This window comes from Varanus komodoensis, unplaced genomic scaffold, assembly GCF_004798865.1.
Source record: "Varanus komodoensis strain SLA01 unplaced genomic scaffold, ASM479886v1 scaffold7_3, whole genome shotgun sequence".
NCBI classification, from domain to species: Eukaryota; Metazoa; Chordata; class Lepidosauria; order Squamata; family Varanidae; genus Varanus; species Varanus komodoensis.
In genome coordinates, this window is record NW_025336480.1 from 26,628,987 (window position 1) to 26,651,118 (window position 22,132).

Consider the following 22,132-nt stretch of genomic DNA (forward strand, 5'->3'; position numbering starts at 1 on the left):
CTAGAAAATACCTGCAGGTGAAGAATTAAAGCCAGGGAGGGAGGGAGACTGGCAAATATAAATGCAGGGTTCATTCTGAATTATATTTTTCAGGTAAGATTGAACAGGTGACACAGGTGACTTTTTCTCTTTGGGCAGATGGAAGAATCTGTTCTATGGCACACCTTGAATTTTACTGCAGGTAGCCTGGGTTGATCCTCGTGGCCAGGTACTCCATTCATACAGGAGGGGTTTTTCATTAGAGAATTTGAAAGTTATCTCTCAGGACAGTTACATAATTATTTCTTTATTTGATGTCATTTATAGGAATATGTAGAATCAGTTTGTACAAGCATATACAACAACATGATTGGTACTGAGCATTGTTGGAATCAGCTGTCTGATTTGTTCTAAACTACCAGTTCCCCACAGTCTCTTCGGTGGCGGGAGCACAGACAACTCCGAGAAGGTGGCTGGCATGCACTGTTCTGCGTTGTAACTACAGCAGGTTTTAAGAACATGCACATTAATACTGTAGCAAATTGTTTGGATATCTAACAGACATAAAAAGGGTTGTTCCTGATATGAAAGTCTGAAAATCTGCATAAATATATTGTGTAAAATTAAATTAACATATTTCCTTTTCAACTAGAACTTGAAATAGTAAGAATGCCCACATAATTCATATACACATATATATATAAGTATACATATAATCAAATATTCTGTATCATACACAGACTCTGTATTTATTTACCAGGAAAATGACTGTGCAGTCATACAATATTCACTGAAGTTGGACTTGGTGTTTGTACCACATGCAAACAGAATGTTGCTTTATTCTTGTTGCTGATGTTGCCATAGGAATGTGATCATCTACAAGATTGTGATTGCATGTGTATAAATACTTTACAGTGTCACAGCTACCAACTCTCCCCTTCTCTCCCAACAGCTATCTAACAAATTAGAAGATACAGCGAACTGCAGTGTATGGGACTGGTAACAACTGGATCAAAATGCTACCGGTAAGTAGTATGTAAACATCGGTTAAAGTGCCTATAATACAATTCCTTGACAGTTTACCATGAGCAGCTTTGGCACCAAGACCGCCTCCTGCCACTTGACGATCCTTCCAGCAGCATCTTACAAAATGCCAGTTTCAGTCAAGTCAAGGCCAACTGGAAAATGACACTTGCCAGTGACATAGGTCTGAATGCAGAAATACAGACATAGGTTTCGTACTGCCTGCTTAATCAGAGTACTGATTTTCTAGAGATTACTTTTTGATATCATACATATTAACCATGGTCTTGATTCTCCAAGTGCCAGTCCTCAGGTAGCCAGAATGGCATCGACGAGGCACAAGGGGGAAGCATCAGCGGGCTTGCAGAAGTCCTTAGGAAAAAACCCTCACAACTCACATACCCTGCGGTCATGGAAGTCTGACTGTTGGGGGAACAATGGCATGGCAGGAATCCCGAGAAGGGAGACTTCTGCACTGCGACATTCTGTTGCAGGTCTCACTTGTGCAATTTCAACGTGCTTTAAATTTGCGGTATTTCCAGCGTGTCCTCATGACAAAACTGACCAAGAAGTTAAAAGACAGATTTCTCCTAGAAAGATACTTATGGACAGTGTCTAATTAAAAAAGAGATGCAGAGTGTTTCCCGGGAAGTTACAGGGACACCTGCCTGGCTGTCAAAAGCCAAGGATGCCCAGGCAAAGTGTAACAAAAATACTAATCCAAGCAAGTTTTATTGTTTACAGGAAGGTGCAGATTATTTAAGAACAAAAAGAGCACGTTCTGGAATTAGACTGGTCTCATTCTGTAATCCCAATAAAGACACATCTCATTAAAAGGAGAGCAGCTTTCTGAACTGGACAGGATTTTCAAATCACATGTTTGTTTATAACCATGGTCCATTGTGACAAAAATAAAATACAGTACTCTGAATGTTACAAAATATTCCAAGCTTTTATCAGTGATTCGTAGCTACACTTGACACTAAGTGGAAGAGACACGCACCACCATCCCGTCGGAGGCTGGTGGCTCCACTCCTCAGTGAGTTACCTTTGGAAATACAAAAAAATACTGGGTTTCAGACTTCAGTTTGCGTGTTGAAGCTTTACACCACTGTTGCTGGCCTGCGGTCCATCTCTGCTTCTAGCTTCACCATCTGTTGCATCTCCTTTGCCTGCAAACCAGGACCAATGGTACTGTTAGCAGGACTGAAATGGAGGGGTGGAGTTAGATTATAAATCTGATGCACTTTGAGCTATGATTCCTGGTTGAAGCGAGTGTTGTTGCAGACTGAATAAATGCACAGAGATACTCCCAACACCCAGAGTTAAGTGAGGGACCCCTCTTTGTACAGGAACTCTCTATGTGCTCCTCAGAACTGCTATGCACGGAAATAGCTACTCAACACACCCGGGCTGATTCATCTATTCTCTACCATGCAAGTCTAAAAGTTTGGGGCAGGTGCTGTTAGTATGGCTGTTTGTTGATACCATGGAATTTTTCATCTTAATATTTTGAGTGACACAAAAATTAAACATCATGACACTGCTTCCTGTTTTGGACATCTCAAGTCAGAAGTTAATGGAAACAAATAATAAGTGAAAATATGGAAACATAATGCATGGATCAGCTGGTACAGCCTCTTTTGAAATGCTGATCTCTACATATACTTTAACAGTTGCCACGTTCCAGGTCAGATTCTGGCATCTCATCTCCTCCGTCATGTTTCCCCCCTGCTTTCTTTATTTGGAATGGTGTTACTTTCTGGCTCCAACAGGCCTGTTTTCTTGCTAAATAAACTGCTTTTTGTCTTCACCCACTGGCGTGCTTATTACGTCTGTCCAAAAAGAACCACTGACTATTGGCAAAACAGTATAGCACAAAGAATTTGCTTTCCTCTTTTTGGCAGGGGCTAGAACGAAAACAGCTTTCCAGCGAAATGATTCTGCTACTGAAGACTATGGAGATCTCTCAGTGTGAACAAAGTAAGGTATGACTTTCCTTCCACAGAGAGGAAATTGGTGCTGGAAAAATTCTGGCAGCATCTCAGCCTCCCTCCCTGCCAGCCTGAGGTGCTGCACTTAGATGAAAAATTGGCTCACTCGCTCCTTTGCAAGGTGAGAGGAACACGGAGGTGTTGGTTTACCTTTGTGCTTCTCTCATCCTGCACGGGGTACCTGTAATCCTCAGGCATAGACATCTTGATTGGATCACACCCTTCTTAGTGCTCATATTGCCTTTCCTTTGTTCGGCAAAGGACACTTCCCAGTGGTTGCATCTACTGATGCTACCGATGTTTGGATTGCCTGGTGCAGCAGACAAGCCTGTCTCACTCGTGACGTGTAGCTGTTGCAGAAACAGAACACCGTTGCCCCCAAATGTACTTCCCTAGCACAGACGGTTATGTAGGGCACTGTGCTTGCAGTGAGACCAGATGCCAAGCTAAATGCCTTGTCAATGCACACACTTTTACATTCGGGGGCTTTTATTCATGCTACATTTTTTTCCCTAGACGAAACTCAGATTGCTTGCTGAGAAGTTATAACCTCTAGACAGGTATGAGGTTAATAGCATGATTGCATGCTGCAAAGAATTGGAGGGATGGGCTGGCTGTGTTTAATTCATCTCGCTAGAAATGTCAACCACACAAAAGGAACCAAACCAAATGATAGCTTGCAAGGGAAATCACATCATGTGTGTGTGCCATGAGACATCTGAGCACACGTGAAATATCTTGAACAACGTTAGGACTCTTGAAAATGGAAGAAAGTTTGTAAAATCTGAGCCAATCCCAACTCAAGTTGAGGGGAGCTTGCCCATCACAATTTACATCTACGGAAGGTTTTTCAACAATAAACAATTTATTCCAGGAGGAAAGTACACTAACTGTGGTAATTTGCTCAGTGTAGATCACTCCTACCTTGAGTTTGAGAGACTGCATGACAGGATTTCAAAAGCTGTTTGCACAAAAATAATAACGTCAAAGTTGAGCAATATAACAGAGGCAAATAAAATGAATGAAAATCGAGATGAGAGCGACAAAGACATGCAAGAGAAAAGAAAGCTATATATGCTTGCAACAATGGCCATGTATGCTTTTACTTCTGGATTTCCATCTTCCCCTGGAGGGTACTGCAAGAGTTTTACAGTGCAATCCGATACATGTGTACTCAGAAGCAAGTCCCACTGGGCTGATTCACATGTGCCAGCAGCCAGCTGGAATCTTCAGTCCCCAGTGGGGGTAGTCATCACTTCTTGCGCCACCCAAACCTGAGTAGCAGCTTCTACAACCTACCATAAGGCTACTATGGTTTACTTCTGTGTAGGTGTGCATAGGATTGCACTGTTAAAGATCTGCATTAAAAACAACCATTTAATCTTTCATAGGAGCATACATAGCTACAACACTGATTTATGGCTTCAATTCTTCATTAATGTCCTCTGTGCTTAGTCAAAGTCAAATTAAATGAGACAAAATAAATTTTAAAGCAGACAAATCAGGCCATAGGTCTCAGCACTTAACTGTATCAATCCTGCAGTCTCTTCCTTAATTAGTTAATTAAGTGGTTTCAGAATCATAGAAGAACATATGGAACTACAAGAAGCAATTCATATTGATGTATAATTCACACCAATTGAATCTCATCTCTTTTAGAACAGAAAACAACTAAGGGCTGGTTTGGACATGACAGGAAATATAGCTTCCTGCTAGGAGAATAATCTAAAGTGAAACCTGGATTACGTATCCTGCAGAGGGAGAAACTGGTAACCAAATTTTTTTAAAAAATCTGTTTTTGCTTTGAAATGAAGTGTAACTCTCAATGTCTCTGCTTGAGGGACTGTGTTTGCTTTTATTATGGTCAGTTCAACAAGCCAGGATAAAACTGTGGTTTCTGATCCTTGTTTTATTCAGTAGCCATAGCTTCCTGTGCTGCACTGGATCTATGAAATACTACTTTCCCATTCCAAATCCCCTCCTGGCATTATATATAACAATAATACGAATAATAACAATTATCCAATGTCAGCCTAAACAGTACCATCAACTGCTAAGATACCCATGGATACAGATCTATTTAGTTCAGTTTGTGTCAACACTGAGGCTGTTAAAATGAACAGAGAAGCGACTGAAAATGGCAGCACGAGCTTTTCCGCATAAGTTGGTTGATCTGCTGGGCCTACATTTGGTTTTGTCATAGAAGTGTCATCTGAGCACTATGTGAAAAGAGCTTCCATTCCTGCTTTTCTGCTACATGGGACCATGGTATAGGAGAAAAATGCAAATAAATCACTGGAAGTCGTAATTTCATTCACTCTCTTTAAATAATATCACATCTCCCAGCTCTAAAAGAACTCACAGGAAGTGCTGTTTAAAAAGAAGTGAAACTGGAATGTTGCAACATTATCTTAAGAACCCATCAACAATGGCAATCCGGACATGATGAGCATGTACTAAATGCCTTGTGTAGAAAAGTTCTGTGAGAAAGGATTCTGTAGGGAATCAAACACAGTAGGTCTGTCATTCGATTAAATCAGTCCTGAATTACTTATTACTCCCTTCATCCATTGACTAAGTCTATATACATTTAGAAGATACTGAGTATATATAGGTTTGCAAAAAGGTATGGCATGGCGTTCTCATGCCTTAGCGTAGGCACCGTCTGGGCAGAGGCATCCCCTGCTGTTTGACAGAGAAGGGAGAATGTGGCTTTTTAAGATGGCACCAGCAACCTTAAAATGGCCCAAAGGACTACAAATAGTTTAGTGAACACACAGACACACACACACACACAGTGGTTCATTATTTTGTGGCACAGTTTTCATCAATCCATTTTACCCAGGGCTGGGGAATTTGTGGCCATCCAAATGCTGTTAAGACTCTAAATCCCACAACTTCTGGCCATATTGGCTGTAGCTGATGGAAGATGGAGTCCAGCAACACTGGGAGAGCAACAGATTCTAGCCAAGCCTTTGAAGAAATGTTGATCACTTACATATGTAAGCATATCACATGATTACCTGTTCATTTTGTTTCTCCAGAATTTCTAGATGCTCAAGTTGAACCTTCTTCAGCTGGTCCATTTCCTTTGATTGCTTCATTGCCAACTATACGCAAAAAACAGACCAAGGCCAAGATTAAATGCTCCTCCCAGTGTCTATGCAGGCTCTCCCCAAATGATTCCTTTTGGAAGAATTTTCCTGCCGTACAGCAGCCACTCCTAACCTGGCACTCTCCAGATGTGTTGGACTGTAAGCCTTGGAATTCTCAGTCGACATGCTCAATAGTCACACCAGCTGGGAATTCTGAAAACTGCAGTCTCACACATCTGGAAGTTATCGGCTGGAGAAGGATGCCACAAACAACTTGCACATGGCAGACATCCTCATAAACTGTATTATGCTTTTACACAGATGAATTATTTGAGAAGCACCATGACTCAAGAAGCATTGCAAGTAGGCAACTTGGGACCTACAAGTACCAGTGTATCCTGGGACACTTTTCCTTGCACCCACCAATGTGTGCTACCCATCCCACTTTCACCCACTGAACCTTTTCTTATCAGTGGCTGGGCCTGCTGTGAAAGAGGACTCTGAAAAGGTGGATTCAAACGAATTGCTTGGTGTGTTTAGTGGGCTGAGGCACCACTGGGCTTCCAGTCCTTTGCTGTGCCTCCGACGGTGTCATTTTGTGGTCGCACCCAGGAGAGTTTGCCCAATGGGCAAACTGCACACAGCTCAAGAGGTCTGCCTGGTATAGATCCTGATGACATCTGGGGCCATGTGCCACTTACCCGCTTCCTCTCTTCCAGAAACTTCTTGGTATTGCTGCTGTTCAGTTCCCTGACACGCCTAGAAAAGACATTTCCAACACTATATCATCAGCTTACTTAGAAAAAGACATAAACTGACAGTGAGAAAAGGCTGAATCTGATGATAGCTCTGGTATCACACAGCTATCATATGCCATGGCGACCTTAATTCTCAGCAGACTTTGGGAAGCCCCCGGGTCTGCAGAAGTGAAAAGGAAAAAGGGAAGAGAGAGCTATGCAGTGGGCTGGGGCACTCCCAAGTAAACAGCCCAAAGAGGCTTAAGTATACTCAGCGGCCTATTTTCTGGCTGTTTGGGGCGGGGTGGGTGTCAGAATAAATGGGAAGCCCAGGAGTCCGGGAGAATGGAATGAGCCAGAAGGAATCCTAAATGAAGAACACCCCCCACTGCAAAGTCTTGCTGCAGGGCCCATTGAACAAATCCCTACTCAGCAGCCGAGGGCAGGGTGGTGCAGAGGATGCTCGGCAGCATGTTGCAGAAAGCCGTGCAGCTGGGGAGTGTCTCCTTCACAGGCCATCCTGGACCACAACCTGTCTGGTGGCTAGATGGCTGGATGGGAGCAAGGCAGATCCAGGTTCACCACTGGATCTGGAGCTGGCGGAGGGATTTTCAGTCAGCCTCTGCTTCTCAGCTCCTCTTAATTCCCGAGGTGGTTGTGAGGATACAGTTGGAGGTGACATGGGTGCTGCCTTCAGCTCCTTACAGAACAGGCGGGATATAAAATGGAATGTAAGACCCAGGGGTTGTTGAGAGTCAAATGGCACTCTCAGCTTCTCGGAGGACAGAGGGAGATGCAAACATGAGCAGCTCTTGCGGGTATTCGTCAGCAAAATGGGCACCACAGTGGCCCATTTCACAGGGCAAACTCAATCAACAGAGAGAGGCATCCTGCTGCAGATGATCATCTCTGGTAGAAAGCAGAGACCAGAAGGTGGCTCTGTCTTAAATCCCCAGAAACCAGACCACATTATTTCAAATGTAACTCTTCACTTCTTCCATTAGCCAATTTGTTGTCTGCTCCTTTTTATCATTCCCTTCCTTCTATTCATATCTGCTGCTATCACTCTGATAACATTAATATTTGTGTTTAGTTTCACATGTGTGAAAGCTCCAATTTGTTATGCGCCAGGCACACAATCCACAATTATGTGTCCCAGAAGGGCCCATCCATGGACCCACTTGGTGGCAATTCCTTAATATAAAGTCAAAGTGAGAGTGGAAGTTTGCAACTGCAAGTGGAAGAAAAGACACACAAATAGTCTTTGACTGACTGTCCAAGTTTACCCCACCAACAGCAATGGAATGCATTATTTACCTCTCCCTTTCAGCTTTGTTTTTGATAGACTTGTCTTGGCTTATGGCTTTACTGTTCTCCATAGAAATTTTTGCTTGGTTGGCACGCATTTCTTTGCTTTCTCTAACAACAGACAGACAGACAGATGAGAAATAATGACAATTAAGTTTAGTTCCTATACACTGGGCTGGGTAACCTTTTTTTTTTTTTTGAGGAGGGCAGCATTCCTTTAGGGTAATTTCCTGCAGCCCATATGCCAGCCATGGGTGGAGCCTGAACCAAAAGGTGGCATGGCCAAGTCAGCATGCAAGGGGAGGGACAGATGCCTCTCAGCAGGGGTCCGAACAGTTCCCTTGCAAAAACCACCTGCAAGCAAGCAGTCTGAATTCTGTGGGACTTCCTTCTGAGCAGTCATGCATAGGGTTGCATTGACAAGGATTAGTTTAGTGATAAAATATTGCTTCTGGCCATGTGGAAAAAGGCAAACTGCTGCACTTGGGAGAGACCAGCTTTGTTGTTAGTTAAATGCACAGCATTTCTCTTGCTCAGCCTCTATGCCACAGCGAGTCTGCATGGGACAATCGGCTTCTGCTGGCCTGAATGGGCACCTTGCTTCTCAGCAGGAAGTGTTCCTATTTCACAGGCAAGTGCAGAATCCCACACATGGAAAACATGGCATAAAGACTCAGGCAAGGAAAATCTGCACATTCTCACTGTGGTCACCTCATCATAAGAAAACTCCCTTCCCCCATGGAGAGATGGACAGCCGCTGTCACCCTCCATTTAAGAAAAAGGCCCTCACGTTACAAAGCAATGAGGCAGCCGTCCTAAAGAGATGAGCTGTCCGAATGCACTTTTAGCCTCAAGTATCGAAGACTTGAATTCAGGCTACAATCCTGTAGTCACTGACCGGGGATTAAGCCCCACAGAGTTCAGTTAGGCTCACTTATGAGGAAACACGTATCAGATTGCGCTGGTAAGTTTTACTATTGGAATAATAATGGGCACATAAAACCACCAATTATTGTGCAACTTTATTTCACAATCTCATGATTCATCTAGCATTTGAGAGGAAAATAGCCAATTAGCTTTTGGCAATGCCGATACTCAGATGTGGGGGTGGGGGGTTTAAGAGATTTCACCTGTCATGAGACAGCTTTAGCTGCTGAGTCTGCTGCTCATGGGCGTTGATCAGCAGCTTCTTCAGCAACTCGCACTGCTGACTCAGATGCACATCACGTATTTCTTGCTCTTCGGCACTGTGTGTGTTGATCATCTCAGACCACTCCTTTGTGTGCTGCGCCACAATTTCTTTTACCTTGCGGAGAGGAAGGAAGGCTGGATCAGTATTCTGAGGCTTACCCTTTGAAAGGAGGCTATTGACTGTTTGTCCAGCAGTCTTGAAACAAATGCAGAAAGTAATTTTTCCAGCAGAGACCAGACACTGCTAGACAACAACCACGGAGGAAAACAGTTGGCATGAACAGGGCAAGAAGTGAGGGAATGTTCTCTTTCTGCCTATTTACTTTAATATGCCATTTACCATTGCTGAAAGTACGTTTCCAGAGCTTTATTATTCATGTGTTTACACATGAAAACATTTGAGGAATGCATCCAGATCATGGATTTGGGTGATCTGCTTTACAAAAAAAAGTCTTTTAGTCAATTATATATCTGTGCTAGCAGAAATCACTTCCACTAGCACTAGGAAGGGAATCTACCAATTTCAGTTTCTGTCATTTTTCATTTTCCCAGTTTTAAGTTTGGGAAATTTTGGGAATTTCTCCAGTCTTTTGTTTCATCCTGAACTTTGAGAATTTTTTAAAATTTTGCATTAAAATCCATGTTGTGCGTATTTTTCCTAACACACACATTTTTATATACAATGTATGGCTAATGTATACATTTTGGCAATTTTTCTAATATAATGCACTTGCAAACATTATTTCCCCAATATAAATATTTTGTCTGCATGTTTTTTAATCAGCAAACTTCATTGCAAAATTGGGTGAAGTCCACATTTCAAAGGGTAACTGAGTTTTTGTTGAAATAGCAGTTTGGAAATATGAACTTAAGTCAGTATTCTCTTACCTTAGATTTGTGATCTGATGTTAATATCTGAATTTTGTTTTCTATTTCCTTTTTCATCTCAAGGCAATTATTTCCACTGTAACAAAACGTATGAGAAATTTCAAACAAAGATCACTTATTAAAACTTGTTAGTAAAACTGGAAGATAAGCAAATGACTAAATGTATTTCAGTCACATTATGCTTTTTCTCTGGGTTGCTGTTGCTGATAACTGAAATTAAATACAGCACAAAAATGTCTCCATTGTATGGAGTATATTCAATTAGATCCATTCAGTTAAACCTATCTCCTTAGGTGCTTTTAAGAAAACGTGTATTTTGGAAATAGAAGATGCTTTCAAAAATATGCTTGTTTTCTTAAGAGTACACATTAAAGAGCAGGTGAGGAATTTACTGTTCTTATTTCTTTCTTAAAATGCTTGTTCCACCATTCAGGCTACAATAGAAAGTGAGATTAGGAGTGGCCCGTGCTTTGTTCATCTCAGAGAAAGGAGAGAACACTTCCAGCCAGTGGCCATCTCCTTCATCTCACTTCCACCTGCTAGTAGAGATTGAGGGATCTTGTTTCTGGATGGGTGTAGGTATGAACGGTTTGTGCAGTTCTGAGCAATGGTATCAGCAACATGTGTGAATGGTTTATGGGCACCATCCCCAACCGGGGGAAATGAAATTTCAGTGTATTTATTAGGTATCAAATCCAGTTTTGTTTTATGAACATTCTCAGAAAACTTTCTCTTCTAACATTCCTTGCTATGATGTCCACACTGAACATTTGAAGAAATCCTGATGTGCCTCATGTTCCCCCTGGACTACTGAGAGGATTAAAAATTGATGTTGTTGGTAAAGGAGAGGGCTTTGCAGACACAGCTGTGGGCTTGACGTTTTGCAAGGCACACACAAAGCTCCAGGGGCAGAATCAGCCTGATTAGTCTAGTATTTATGATGCCTTAACTAAGAGCAGAGAATCGAAACATGTAATGCAAATTCGGAATATATCCTAGTCCAGATACTGGATATGAGGAAGGTTGAAGGGAGAATGCCTGAAGAGGTGAAGATAAGGGAGGATACAGCTCCATAAACCTCTTTTTATGTTTGAAGCTTGGAAAAAAGTACACAAAGTGACAAAATACAGAAAGGTAAGATGGAAGAAGCTTGAGTTCTCCTCACTCACCCACCCCCTTTTTATAGATAAAACAGGAAGCACATTTATTCTATTTTTTTTTACAAGTTTTACATACCACTTCATATTCTGAAATGGAGATTTCAAAGCATTGACAAGAAAAAATAAAGCAGGCAAAAGAATAGAACTGTATCTTAAAAACAAATCAATACAGGCATGGCTGGTCAATTCGAGAAGGCTTCCTGCAATAAAAGTGCTTTCGCCAGGCATTAAAAAAGATACAGCGTCGATGCCTGCTTGACTTCCAGTGCAGGTTGTTCCAGAGAAATGGAGCCACCACAGTGAAGACCCCTCTCTGGGTGGACTCCAATGAGGACCTAGATCCTTGTGGGACCACCAAGGACCAGGAAGACACATGAGCCAAGAAAGGCATCAGCTTCCGTTATATCTAGCTTGGCCTTCATACAACAAGGCTCTAAGCCAACCATTCCCATGCTGGTAAGGCTGCCCTGCGTATGCTATAAAAAGCTAGCAGTTATTTCCCCATCTTTTCCCCCCTGAAGAAATGTGCTTTTCGCTGATCTGTGAATCCGGATGCCTGGGACCCCGTGATGTAATCCTTGAGTGTGCTGACTGCATGGAGACACATTTGTATAATAATGGCATTTGCAATACAGAAGAGAACCCCCTTGTTCAAGCGCCAACGTGCAACCCTGAGGCAGCCCCGGCACACTTCTAGCCACGTGCACAGGAGAGCCAAAGGGAACAACTTTTCATGCAATGCTGGATTCGCCAATGGCATTTGCTGCCACAAGAAGGGCCAGCTGGCAAAGGCTCGGGGTGACTTTCAAAGGGGATGAGGCCGATTCACGGGGCAGCCAGCTCTAATCAACAGCTATGAGCCCGATGGCTGAAAGGAACCCCTGTGTGCAGCTGGGCACAAGCAGGAAGAAGGCAGGGCGGTTGCCATTCTGGTTTGCTGTGGAATCCCTGGAAGCATCTACCTGGCCGCTGCCGGAACAGGGACATTGGGCCCAGGCAGAAGGGGCCTTGTGTTCTGCTCGTGCAAAGGACATTAGGTTAGTGGGAACTAGGCTTGAAACTATATGCAAGGGGAGAATCCAACTGAAGTGATGCTTGTGCAAGCATTACACTTGCGCAACCTGTTGTGGAACCACCTGCACACCATGCTTGTGCTACCAGTTGTGCAAGTGGTTGCCCCTCAGAATGCACTAATTCTGCCATAATATGCCACTTGGAAAGATTCGGCAGAGCCCCATGAGCGCTGCTTGACTTCGCAAAATGGCATCAAGCACTGTGCCACCCCCTGGCCTGCTCAAGATGTTGCTGAACTGAACTTCCCATCATCTGTGGCCACTGGCCAAGTGGGCAGGGGCTGGTGGGAGCTGTAGTCCAGCAACACCTGAGGACCCAAGATGGGGACAATCCCTTAGGCCAAAGCACAGCTCTGCAGGAAACCTGCTCAGATTTCAGCCCCTTTTCTGACTTTATCAAGCTGCTTTTTAAAAACTTCCAGTGAAATAAAAAAGTTAATTTATAGATGAAGTATGCAATTTCACTAGGTTCTCCTTGAAGGACAACTAGAAACAAATAGGGGAAAATCATTTATTAATGCAAGAGATATAGCTGCAAATCAAAAAGGATTTTAAAATTCGTTTTAGGAAGACTGTACCCCTTTTTCTTGATTGCCTTCTCGAGGGTTTTCTCATACGCTAACTTCTCTTTGTCGTATTGTGCTACTATTTTGTCAACTTGTGTGCAGTGTAGCTTCTGCATAATACAGTGTTCCTGCAATGGAAAATGGAGGTTGTCAGGCTGCCGTTTGAGTCATGCGGCAGCAAACAAATGTCACAGCCTGTACATAAGAAGGTCCGAAAAATCATTTCTGGTTCTCTGTAAAATTATCCATGAAAGTGTTTTGACACTGAACAAAGCCCTTTGGATCTGCTCATATGTTTGACCCCCGAACTTGCAAGCCCTGCTGCAGCCTCACGCAACCTGGTAGTCCCACTGCGTCTCGAGGGCACAAGGTTGGAGAAGGCTGCTCTTAACGAAGTCTGTGACTGAAAAAATGCGACCTTCTTGCACATCACTCCTTTACACTCCCTCATTTCCTCTGTTTCTCACCTTGTCCTCCTGGATTGTGAGAAGTGCTGTGCTATTAAGAAAATGCACCAAGTGCCTGGGAAACTCCAGTCCAGCCTTCCACTCCAGCTACAAACTCAGAGGGAAACCTTAGATGACCTACCTGATGGCCTCGAGATGGAAAGACCTTGCACATCACCTGGAGACTTTGGGGCAAAGGTGCAATATAGATGGAATAAATCGACAGGGCCAGTGTGGTTTGGTGATTGGAGTGCTGGACCGGGGACCTGGGAGATCTGGGTTCTTAGTCCTCACTCAGCCATGCAGCTCATGGGGTGACTTTGGGCCAGCCACCCTCTCTCAGACCAACCTACCTCACAGGGTTGTTGTGAGGAATGCACCAATGAAAACCACCCTGGATTCCTCAGGCGAGGGAAAAAAGGCAGGATAGCAGTGCAATATAAATAAGCATACCAACAGAGCAGTTGTAACTGGTTCGGGGTGAGGGGACTGGGTTAGGGTGGGACAGACCTCCTTCCACCAATGGAAGTAGCTGCTCCACTCCTCCCCACCACAGGCACACTTGGGGAAAGTTCTACAGATACCTGCAGTGTTTCCTTTGGTTCTAGCAATTGCATCTCCTCCTGGAGGCCTTAATACCCACTGAACACAAGTCGTCCCAAATATTTTGCATTGCAAGACGGAACAATACACTTTTGCTGAGGAAATCATTTTCTCCCTAGCTACTGCAAGAGCTGCAGTTAAGCTCAGAGGGGACAGGGAACTCAGAGGTGGGGGGCAAATGATGCCAGAGTCCGTGCTGCTCAGACAGGCCAGTGTTGTGCCCCACTCACCTCCGCTCCCCTACACCACTCTCATCTTGCCATCATTTGGCAACCTGAGGGCATCCTGTGCAAGTCTGAACACAGTCAGGAATCACAGATGGCGAATATCCCGACACAAGCTACGGTAATTAGGCTCCATTTCTTCCATTACACTCACACATATAACTGAAATATAGAAAGGTACTAATTCTACATTTCATTGTAGGTCTTTTTTTCCCCCCTAGGACCACTTTGAAAGATAGCAAAAACATTTCACTTGCAAGTTCATCTGTGCAGAGTCCTTTACAAATCTTGGAGGAGAATTTCATATTCCCTTTAAATACAAACACTTTGAAATTCAAATGCTAAAGTTTAAACTTAAATTCCAAATTTAAGTTGACGACACCACTGGGAAATGAGTCACACACAGTGCCTATGACTGACACTGAGAGCTAAGCTCAGGCATTCCTGCTCCAGAGAGATTCAAAGGAAAAGTAAACCTGAGCAGCATCAGCATGCTGTCGGCTTTACTGGGGGATATTCTTGCTGATGACAAGCAGGACAGCAAAGACTTAGAGAAAACGACAGATGCAGTTCTGACAAGGTTAGACATTCACAGAGAAACCTTCTACTCAAAACAGAGAAAATACCTGAGATGAAAAAGACCAAGAACACAATCCTAAACACGCTTACCTTGGAGTAAGTTCCACCGAAAGCAATGAGACCTAGCTCCAGCTGGACTCACATGTCACACTAAGCAACCCTGCATAGTTTCCATGCCGTGAGGGGTTTTGCCTGAGAGACGATTAAGCGGTTTCTACCCTAGCATGCTTGTTACCCCCCTTGCTCAGTCTGCCTGCTATCAGCATGCTGAAATTCAATCCTAGGGTGGATGGCTGGAGTAGCTCCTGCAGCAGCAGCCCCTCTTTATGGGGAGCTCTGTGGTAGCACCACGGAAACCACAAAAGCAGCTTTGGATAACCAGAGAAACCATGATGAAGCATGGAAACCATAGAATGGACTGTTGCTTCTTATCATGGTTTCTGAAAAACGAATGTACCGTGCAGGGAGTGGAACCCCCAGCACACCATCCCGTTGTTGTGTCTTGCAAGCTCACCCATCATGTGAGTTGCCCAGGCAATCCTAGCAAGCAGGACTTTAACAACATAAATTGCAAATGGGCCCCATCCCTCCAGACCTGGACCAGAGCAGGGGGTCCCACAATCTGGATCAAGTCCCTCCTCACTGCCCAGGCCTGAAACTTAGCTTTAAAAGTTCCACACATGGAAATGAGCCACGTGGCTCATATCATGCCCAGCTGGACCACTGCTCCCAAGTATACCGGTATAGAAGAGCACTAGGAAGGAGAGATAGGAATAGTACCCAGAGGAAAGGGGAATATAATAATGTCTCCAGTTTTGGTGTGGTTTTGTGGGTACAGTAAAGTTCAGTAAGGAGACTGGGGACAGAGTTGGGAGTTGCCACCCGTGTTGGAAGCATTTGATTCACTGCTCTCTCCCGATCCAACCGGCCCTGCTTCTCTTCTGAATTTTACAGCACCCATGCTAACAGGAATCCTCTTTCCTTTGTTTTATCCAGGTGGTCTGTACAAGCTCCCTTGGATTCTCCTGTGCATTTGTGATGTCATGGAACTCTTGTGTGGCAACAAGGAGACTGCCCCATAGGTCTCAGAGAGGTTTGACACAGCTCTTGATAGAGAGAGTGAAGGGGAAAAGGAAAGAAAAACACCTTGGGAAACGATGCCACAAGTCCAGCCCCTGGCCATTCCTGCATTTTTCTACCAGATAGCAGCAGCTCCTTAACCAGTTCTTCATTCAAGTGCACAAATCTGTATTTCCTCCTTGCCATCATGGGTTGTGCAACTGCTTAAAACCTTTCCTTCCCCAACTAGAGCTGGCAACGAGCACGCCATATGACTGATGGAATGAGATGAAAATGGAGCCATACACAGACACAGTGGCTCTGCCTAATTATCTTGCTGTTTATTATAACTATCTCTTTTTTCATCCCTGAAAACAGAAAACTCATGCAAAACTCTCTGCTGGTAATTCTTTTCTTTTCAAATCACCATACCTTTGCATGCCTCTTCTTCAAAGCATTCAGTTCTTTCTGCTGCTTTTTCAAATGCTTTATATATGCCTGCTCCCCATCAGAAAGCAAAACAGAATAAAAAGTTCGATTATCATGTCTTTAAGATGTCTGAAATAATTAGAATCCACCAAGAGCTCCTATCACATAAAGGGTGCTGAATCTCTTCCAGTCTGGGACAACACCCTACTTTTGCACTCTGGGGGGCCACGTTCCAATGGTGGGCATGGCTACAGGCAAAAGGGATGAGGCCAAAAGCACCAGCAAACCTCTGCTTAGAGCTCTTCCTCGCAGCCTTAGGAGAACAACTTCAGTCTTTTGGTAAGGAAACACTCCCGCATAAAAGCCAGGAAAACACCAGACGTGGCTGGGAAACCCTGGATACAAGGGTCGGAATCCCAGTAGGGCCAGATTTCATTCCAAGTCTAAAGTGCTGCATCCCAGACTTATGTGACAAATTCAGTACATTTAAAACTTAGGTGGGCTACAGAGACAAGTGAATGGTGTTCTGCATCAGGCTAACGCCTCAGCCTTGCAGCGGAGACCTGCAGGCTTCCAACCGTGGCTTGTTCAAGCAACTCCTGTCTCGCTTGGCATTTCCCAGTTAGGACACCACAGTGAAACACAATCAACAATATGCCACAGGCAGGAAGGGTGCAGAAAGGGAAAGAGGCAGGCTTCCTGCTTCTAATAGCTCTTCAGTCCTTTGCCTTCCCAGTCTTTCTTAAGGTCTCCTTGTGGTTCTGCAGGCAGCGAAATGAAAACCTCCAGACAGTAGCAAAAAATGCCATGGAAAGTCGTCTGGCATTCTAAATTGGTTGAAGAGAAGCCACAGAAAAGGAGAACTCGCTTGGCTAATTATTCAGTAAGCCCTGCCCTTGGGAGGCACACCTCTTGAGGACCAAGGCCGCAGGATTTCTAATGGACCTCATGTAATATTGTAATTTCACTATTATTTTAGGCTCTCACAAATAAGTCAATCCAGATTTTAGAAAGATATTGCTAAGCTTCTGCACTGACCTACCTTCATTTGTTTTAAATCCTCAATCTTGATTTGAGGGATAAGATCTATACCTAAAATAGAAATAGAAATGTACACATTAATACAATTTTAAAGTCAGTTTTAGTGAGTCACCCAAATAGGCTGAAAAGGTGTGCTGATTACTATCAAAGGGAGCAAAATGTCTTTTCACTTGTGCTTCAAAAAGGGATACAATGAACATCAGTCCTATTTCTACAGTCAGAAATCTCTGAGCCCTTCTGTGCACACATTTACCTTTCTTCGCTTCCATTCCAGGTCCCACACCAGAAGTGGCATTTGGTCGAAGTTCTGAGCTAGTCTGAGGAGTAACATTTGCTTTGGGATTATTAGCTTTGCCCTTCTTGTCATTCTTTGAAGTATCATTTGGAACATCAGCTATATCGCTCTGCAAGAAACAAGTGGTGGTTAAAGACCACCTACAATCCAGAATCTGAGGTAATAGATTCTAAGAATTGTACATGAATGTGTGCAAGGCAAGATCTCAGGCAGCCATCTCCAACCAAGTGCCCTCTAGAGGTTTTTGGCTCCAACTCCCAATGGCCCCAGCCAGACTAGTCAAGGGTGAGGAATTCCAGAAGCTGTGCTCGCAAACATTGGGAGGGCACCAGGATGAAGGTGGTTGGGTTAAGGGGTCCTAATACTGCAGCACTTGTGTCCCACTTACCAGGCGCAGGAAACAGAGACACTGCAGAGACTGGCACAACTAGGACAGGGCGATTCCTCTCACATGATTAATGCTACGCAAAGGCATTCGGGCATCCTTATATAGTGATCACCTCTAGCACACAAACTAGGATTCTTAATGGCTTGGCATCACTTGGATGGCATTTGAGACATGGAGAAATAAACCACTGTCGATACCAATGCATCGATGACCTTTAGATGATCTTCTCGCTGCCCCCGTTCAAGTATCCCCCACTAAGAAAGTACACCATTTCAAATAACTGTGCTCCAATGTTTTGTGTGCGCACACAATGCACAGAGAGAGAAAGAGAGGGAGAGATCCTAACAGCCCAGTGAGAGCCAAACATGCCCAGTGAGTATGGATCTCTGACTCCTGTAGGGGAAGGGGCATAATATATCATGGGAACGTGGAAGGAATGATGTATCCTGGAAGAGGGAAGAAGCAACAAATAGATATTTACAAAAAATTATGGTAGTTCCCACTTGGTCAACTTATTGCTGTAACTAAGAGGTGTCTGCTCAAAATGAAAGGTAGCCAATGATCCACAAATGACCTATACTTTCACTTTATTAAGTTTCTATACCACCCAACCGCCAAAGTTCTCTGAGCTAATGCCACTGCTTCTCAATCAGCAAAATATATTCAGACGTGCATCACTCTAATGCAACGGATAACGTCAACCCATGTCAAAAAGCAGTCATGTTCGACCCTACCTCGAGTTATCAAAAAGAAAAAGATGGCCAATCTTCTCAGCTGCCCTCCTCTTTTCAATCTTCTACTCCAAGATGCTTTAAGCAAAAATGCAAATCATGTTCATATCCACAGTTCTTTTGCACTTACGGTTTCAATCCCCATTGCTCTCATCTGGTCTGCTCTTTTTTCCATAACGGATAAAAATTTCTTTGGATCTGACAAGGCATCCACAATGTCTAAAGGAAATTTAAAAAGGGTAACTTGTCAAGCTACAGACGACTTCACATCCCTTCAAAATATGTCATAAAATTTCTACAAAGCCTCTACACTTGATTCCGTCAGACAGTGCCCACCTTCTCATCATGGACTAATAATGTGGGAAGCTGCGGTACATTTAAAATTGGTGATGGCCCATAATGGGGTCAAACTAGGACAGAGCAGCAGGGCAGGGAGGGAGGGAGGGAGGAAGAAAAATATACCAAGCTTATCAGTTCATTGGGTTCTGCAGAAATGGAACAGAACCCCGCTTCCCTAAAGTGAGGTATGTCCAGCACTGGGAGGGTGCCTGGGAGCCCTTCCATAGGAAGAATCAACTGGGCACTGCCTTCTTCCTGTGTGGAGGGGCACTCTTCAAGGATGGAGCATGTCCACCTCTCTCTACCATATGCATAACTGGAGCTTCTGGCAAAGTTGCTACTGCAGTGGTTCTGACAATGGGTATGTTGTCTTTAAACAGTTTGTCTTTAAACTAGAAAGGAATAATGTTCTCAGGGGTGGAAGTTGGCATGAAATCTGGTTGCACATTATGTAGCTAGACAGATGCACACACGCACATGTGCATGCGCACACACACACACACACACACACACACACACATCCTGCCTTCTAGGAACTGCAGCCCAAATACATCCCACATGATGTTTTGGGAAAAAACTTGTTCCTCCATGTACAAAATTATACAGATAAAGATAAAAACGAGTCAGGTTTGATGGATGGCCGAGGAATGCAAAGTATGAGCCATGCCATTCCCAAGCACACTCATGTGCACACAACACCGCACTCCCATAGCAAACTACCCCATCTGAGCCTACTCTTCTCTTTTGCTTGCTACAGTTGCTTTGATGATCCACTAAGTGGCAAGAAGGCAGAAGTGGAACAGTCTCTCACTGGTCCACCACCAGGGCCATTGCTGTAATGCAGTCTCCCCTAGCTTGATTCCTTCCAGATGTGTTGGAAACGGCCCATCAGTCCCAGCCAGCTGTTATACAAAACTGCTATTGCTTTAAACTGACTGCAGTCCAAAGATCCTCAGAAGAAAGGAGGTAAGGAATGTTTGGGGTGGTTGGCTAGCTTGGGTTGGCTCTGCATTTCTTCTACTCCCAGTTCCTTTAGTCTCTATTGCAAATGGTACGGGGAAAGCATGAGCTGGAAATATACTAACCCCAAATAAGCCTTCAGGAGGAGAGAGACATAGCTCCCCATCCCATATCAAGTTTCTGGCTTTGCCTTAATTCCAACTTTGTCCCTAGATGGAATGCTTCATTTTCCCTATTCTAGTCAATGGAAGACATCAAGTTTCACAGTGGAAAATAAAGAGATGTATTTGAAGCCACCAATAGGGTAGGGACTAAGGTCCTTAGGTAACTCCAGGTAACTCCAGCCATTGAAGATCAAGCAAGCCTGCTTCTCTCTATCTACATACAATCCATGCTAGCTCAAAAACATAGGTGTTGGTCATAAAACCACAATCCGTATTAAGGCAATAACTTAAGTTAGCCATGACTAAATGTTCTCATTGATGTCAACGGGATTTAAATATATACTGTAACTTGCAGTTATTGTTCTATTTAGGCCTAAGAAATGTTTAGAAGTTTTCCATCCTTAGGATTATGGGTCTGAAAGTATCTTGCTTACTCAAAGCTTCAGAATTAATGGCAGCAGTTCTAAGGTTTACCTCCAAACCCATCAGGCACATATGTTTTGAGGACAATGTTGCAGAAGACTGTTGGCAGCGATAATGGTTTGTTGCCTTCATTTCGAAGGGAAATGTGTCTGTAACCTGCCTGTAGACCATCTAGAGGCAATATCCTTTGGCCGATCAGTTTGTTGTTGTCATCATAAACGGCTATTCTCAGGACTGCAAGGTCTGGTAGAATAACCTAAGACACCAAAGAACAAAGCTGGTTATGGATATTCACAACATGGCACGTTTTCTCATTGCCATCTTTGAAGGAGTCAGGATTCGTGGCATGGCTAAGTCCTAACAGCATCAGGCCAGAGAAGTGTTGACAAGTATAGTAATATAAGGCCCCATTTCAGAAAAATATTTTGAGGTTCTGTGGATTGTGAGGAATAACTATTAAAATCGCTCATCGAAAATCTTTCTAGATTTTAGTGATGTTGACATTTATTCTAAAATTGGAGAGTAAGGAAATTTGGGGAAAGAAAAACAGAAGATAATTATCAATGAAATGTTTTGGCTTTGAAAAGAGATGTGGGATCGCAGAGGTGTATGGCTTAATGTGGCCATGTAATATTGAAATATCACCAATACTGCCCAGCACTGCATTTACAGCACTCTACAGTTGCAGTGTGTTATCTTTTCTGAGATGGTTCCAACTCCACTACGCATGTCTGTGTTCTTCAGCTGTGCAATTTGCTTGGAATAGAGACAATCCTACCAACACAACCCTTGAGGGATGAAAGCATTTCTCTCTTTCTCATTCATCAATACATAAGGCAAAACAAGCCTGCAGGAATGAAATACCAGAAAGAGATCATGTTTCCAACTATCATAATCTGGTAAAATGAACAAGTAGACTTACCGTGAAATTACTTTTTTGAAAGTGGAGAGAAAGGAGTGTGTTTTGAGATAAGTCTCCTGACACTGCTGCAGAAAGAACTACCATTCACCACCGCTGCCCCCCAGAAAGAGAAATAAGGAAAGAGACAATCTCACCATCTCCTTGAATATGTACATCAAACCTAAAAAATACTGAGCTCCTCATAGGGGCAGCCATTCCAACTATCTCAGCCCAAGAACTCAGGCAGGGCAAACTGCTTACCCAAGAAAGAAACATCATTCCATCTAAGTCCATTTTTGTCCTCTTGGTTGAAAGGAAAAAGCAATTTACCGTGGGACGTTCAAGAGCACTACCATCTGAGGTGGGAGACTCCAGCACCTTTTTCTTAGTCCCTTCCCACCGCAGACTGCTTCTGCAGAGGTATAGCAATAAGTTTTGTAATTCCTCAGACTCTCTTTCATTGGCCTGAAAGGCTGCCAAGGTGCTGGTTACCCTAATGGGATCTTAGACGACCCCTTTTGTTGGGCAGGCCTCTC

General features: G+C 43.7%; 1 protein-coding gene across 1 annotated transcript in view; it reads right to left on the reverse strand.

Annotated features, from left to right (window-relative positions):
• Positions 1-270: 270 nt before the first annotated feature.
• PLCB4 (phospholipase C beta 4) overlaps positions 271-22,132 on the reverse strand; it is a 203,115-nt gene continuing 181,253 nt past the window's right edge. Inside the window, exons 28-40 of the mRNA XM_044454159.1 lie at positions 20,747-20,951; positions 18,940-19,028; positions 17,649-17,799; positions 17,397-17,446; positions 16,358-16,423; positions 13,027-13,142; positions 10,216-10,291; positions 9,267-9,442; positions 8,146-8,247; positions 6,793-6,850; positions 6,020-6,106; positions 3,921-3,957; positions 271-2,174 (exon numbers count right to left, since the gene is read on the reverse strand). Coding sequence (XP_044310094.1) covers positions 2,086-2,174; positions 3,921-3,957; positions 6,020-6,106; positions 6,793-6,850; positions 8,146-8,247; positions 9,267-9,442; positions 10,216-10,291; positions 13,027-13,142; positions 16,358-16,423; positions 17,397-17,446; positions 17,649-17,799; positions 18,940-19,028; positions 20,747-20,951 — 1,302 coding nt within the window. The 3' untranslated portion in view covers positions 271-2,085. The remainder of the gene's footprint in view (positions 2,175-3,920; positions 3,958-6,019; positions 6,107-6,792; positions 6,851-8,145; positions 8,248-9,266; positions 9,443-10,215; positions 10,292-13,026; positions 13,143-16,357; positions 16,424-17,396; positions 17,447-17,648; positions 17,800-18,939; positions 19,029-20,746; positions 20,952-22,132) is intronic.